Raw genomic sequence first — 1992 nt, forward strand, 5'->3', positions numbered from 1 at the left:
GGCAGGGCGGCCATAGTCCCGGTCCCGAGAGGCAGGGCGGCCATAGTGGTCATGGTAGTAATCATCTTTCCTCATGAGAGGGCTACTAGATCTATAAGAAGGCCCTGGATAGTCCTCTCGAGTGTCTCCTCTCCAGTCGTCATGCGGATGGTGTTGGGGACCATCATGTGAATATCTTCCATCATCATGAAAACTGTCTTCATACCTGGGTCTTGAAACTGATCTTGAATGAGCTGCAAGAAATAGTTTAAAAGAAGAAATGAGTACAACATAAAATGCGTTAATGTACTGAGAGGTCAAGCACATTTAGAAATCTGAGCAACCAGCACTCCTACACATCTCCTTGAATTAGAGCCCAAGTCCAATTCTATGAACTATTTCTCTCTCTCTTCTTGCACTTTCCACCTTGTAATAGAAAAACAAAAAATGTTAAAAAAGTCTCGGGTTTTGCACAAGAAATAATTACTTAAAATATCTGATTCGTAGATTCATAAATTTCAAGGACAGAAGAGACTACTGTGATCATCTAATCTGACCTCCTGTATAACACAGGGCCTAGACATTCCCCAAAATAATTCTTAGACCATATCTTTAGAAAAATATCCAATCTTGATTTAAAAAAATATCAATGATGGAGAATCCACCACGATGCTGGCAAGTTGTTCCAATAGTTAATGACTTTCACTGTTAAAAATTTATTCATTTCCAGTCTAAATTGATCTCATTTCAACTTCCAGCCATTAGACCATGTTACACCTCTCTCTGTTACGCTGAAGACCACATTACTAAATATTTGTTCCCTGTGTAGATACTCAAACTGTAATCAAGTCACCCCTTATCTTCCTTTGTTAAGGTCAACAGACTGAGCTCCTTGAGTCTATCACTATAAAGCAGGGGTAGACAACCTATGGCATGCGTGCCGAAGGCAGCACGCGAGCTGATTTTCAGTGGCACTCACACTGCCCGGGTCCTGGCCACCGGTCCGGGGGGCTCTGCATTTTAATTTAATTTTAAATGAAGCTTCTTAAACATTTTAAAAACCTTATTTACTTTACATACAACAATAGTTTAGTTATATATTATAGACTTATAGAAAGAGACCTTCTAAAAACGTTAAAATGTATTACTGACACGCGTAATACATTTTAAATCAGAGTGATAAATGAAGACTCGGCACACCACTTCCAAAAGGTTGCCGACCCCTGCTATAAAGTGTGTGGGCCACGTCTCTTTGCCCTTACACAAAAAAACGCAGGGAAAGGCTATATTAATGCAAATTTAAAGTAGAAAATTTAAAGATATAAAAAAATTATGATCTGTACAGCAACTGCCATAATCCACAGGTGAGGCAAACTGAGCACTGATTTGGGCCTTACCTTTAAAATGATGGATTGTCTCTTCTATAGCATCGTTTCGGTCCATCCGATACCTTTTAACTTTATCTTGCACCACAGCATCAAAAGTCTCCCGCGTAATTCGTCTCGAGGCCATTTTCACTCTGTAGCAAGAAAAATGCTCAGTCTCTGACTGAAATACATTCACTGCCTGCAAATGTACTTTCTTTGCACAAGGGAGAGCAAGCTGCCTCTTGTAAAGGCAGGGCTAAGCCGGGTGCATTTGCGGGGCCACAGAAGAGTGGCATGTTCCACTGAGAGAGGGGCTGGGCAGCATTTTCATAAGAACAGTGTGTAGGTGTGTGTGTGTGTGTGGGGGGGTGTTTCTGTCCCCCTTGGGCACAAGTGGCCGACCAGAACGTGAGGCCCCATACAGGAAGGGACGTAAATACAGACTGAACTGCTAGCCTGCCCTGGCTGGCTTCCCACCGATCGCTCCACAGCTGCCTGAGGCTGCCCCGGTCCCCAATCCCCCCCAAGCGCCGCCGGCCGGGGAGAGGCCTCCAGCCACCACTCTGGCGGGGCAGAGGGAGGAACGCTGGGCACGCGTCTCTAAAGGGGGATTTCCTAAATTCCCCCTCAGACTGCCCCCCCCCCC

General features: G+C 44.5%; 1 protein-coding gene across 1 annotated transcript in view; it reads right to left on the reverse strand.

The window, feature by feature from the left end:
- Nucleotides 1–1494, reverse strand: part of SUGP2 (SURP and G-patch domain containing 2) — a 19422-nt gene extending 17928 nt beyond the window's left edge. The window contains exons 1-2 of the mRNA XM_026655005.2: nt 1377–1494; nt 1–233 (exon numbers count right to left, since the gene is read on the reverse strand). The exon at nt 1–233 is cut by the window's left edge and continues 1333 nt beyond it. Of these exons, the coding sequence (XP_026510790.1) occupies nt 1–233; nt 1377–1491 (348 nt within the window). The 5' untranslated portion in view covers nt 1492–1494. The remainder of the gene's footprint in view (nt 234–1376) is intronic.
- Nucleotides 1495–1992: the final 498 nt, after the last annotated feature.

The sequence above is a fragment of the Terrapene carolina genome, unplaced genomic scaffold (genome assembly GCF_002925995.2).
Source record: "Terrapene carolina triunguis isolate 2854851 unplaced genomic scaffold, T_m_triunguis-2.0 Scaffold194, whole genome shotgun sequence".
Lineage (NCBI taxonomy): Eukaryota > Metazoa > Chordata > Testudines > Emydidae > Terrapene > Terrapene triunguis.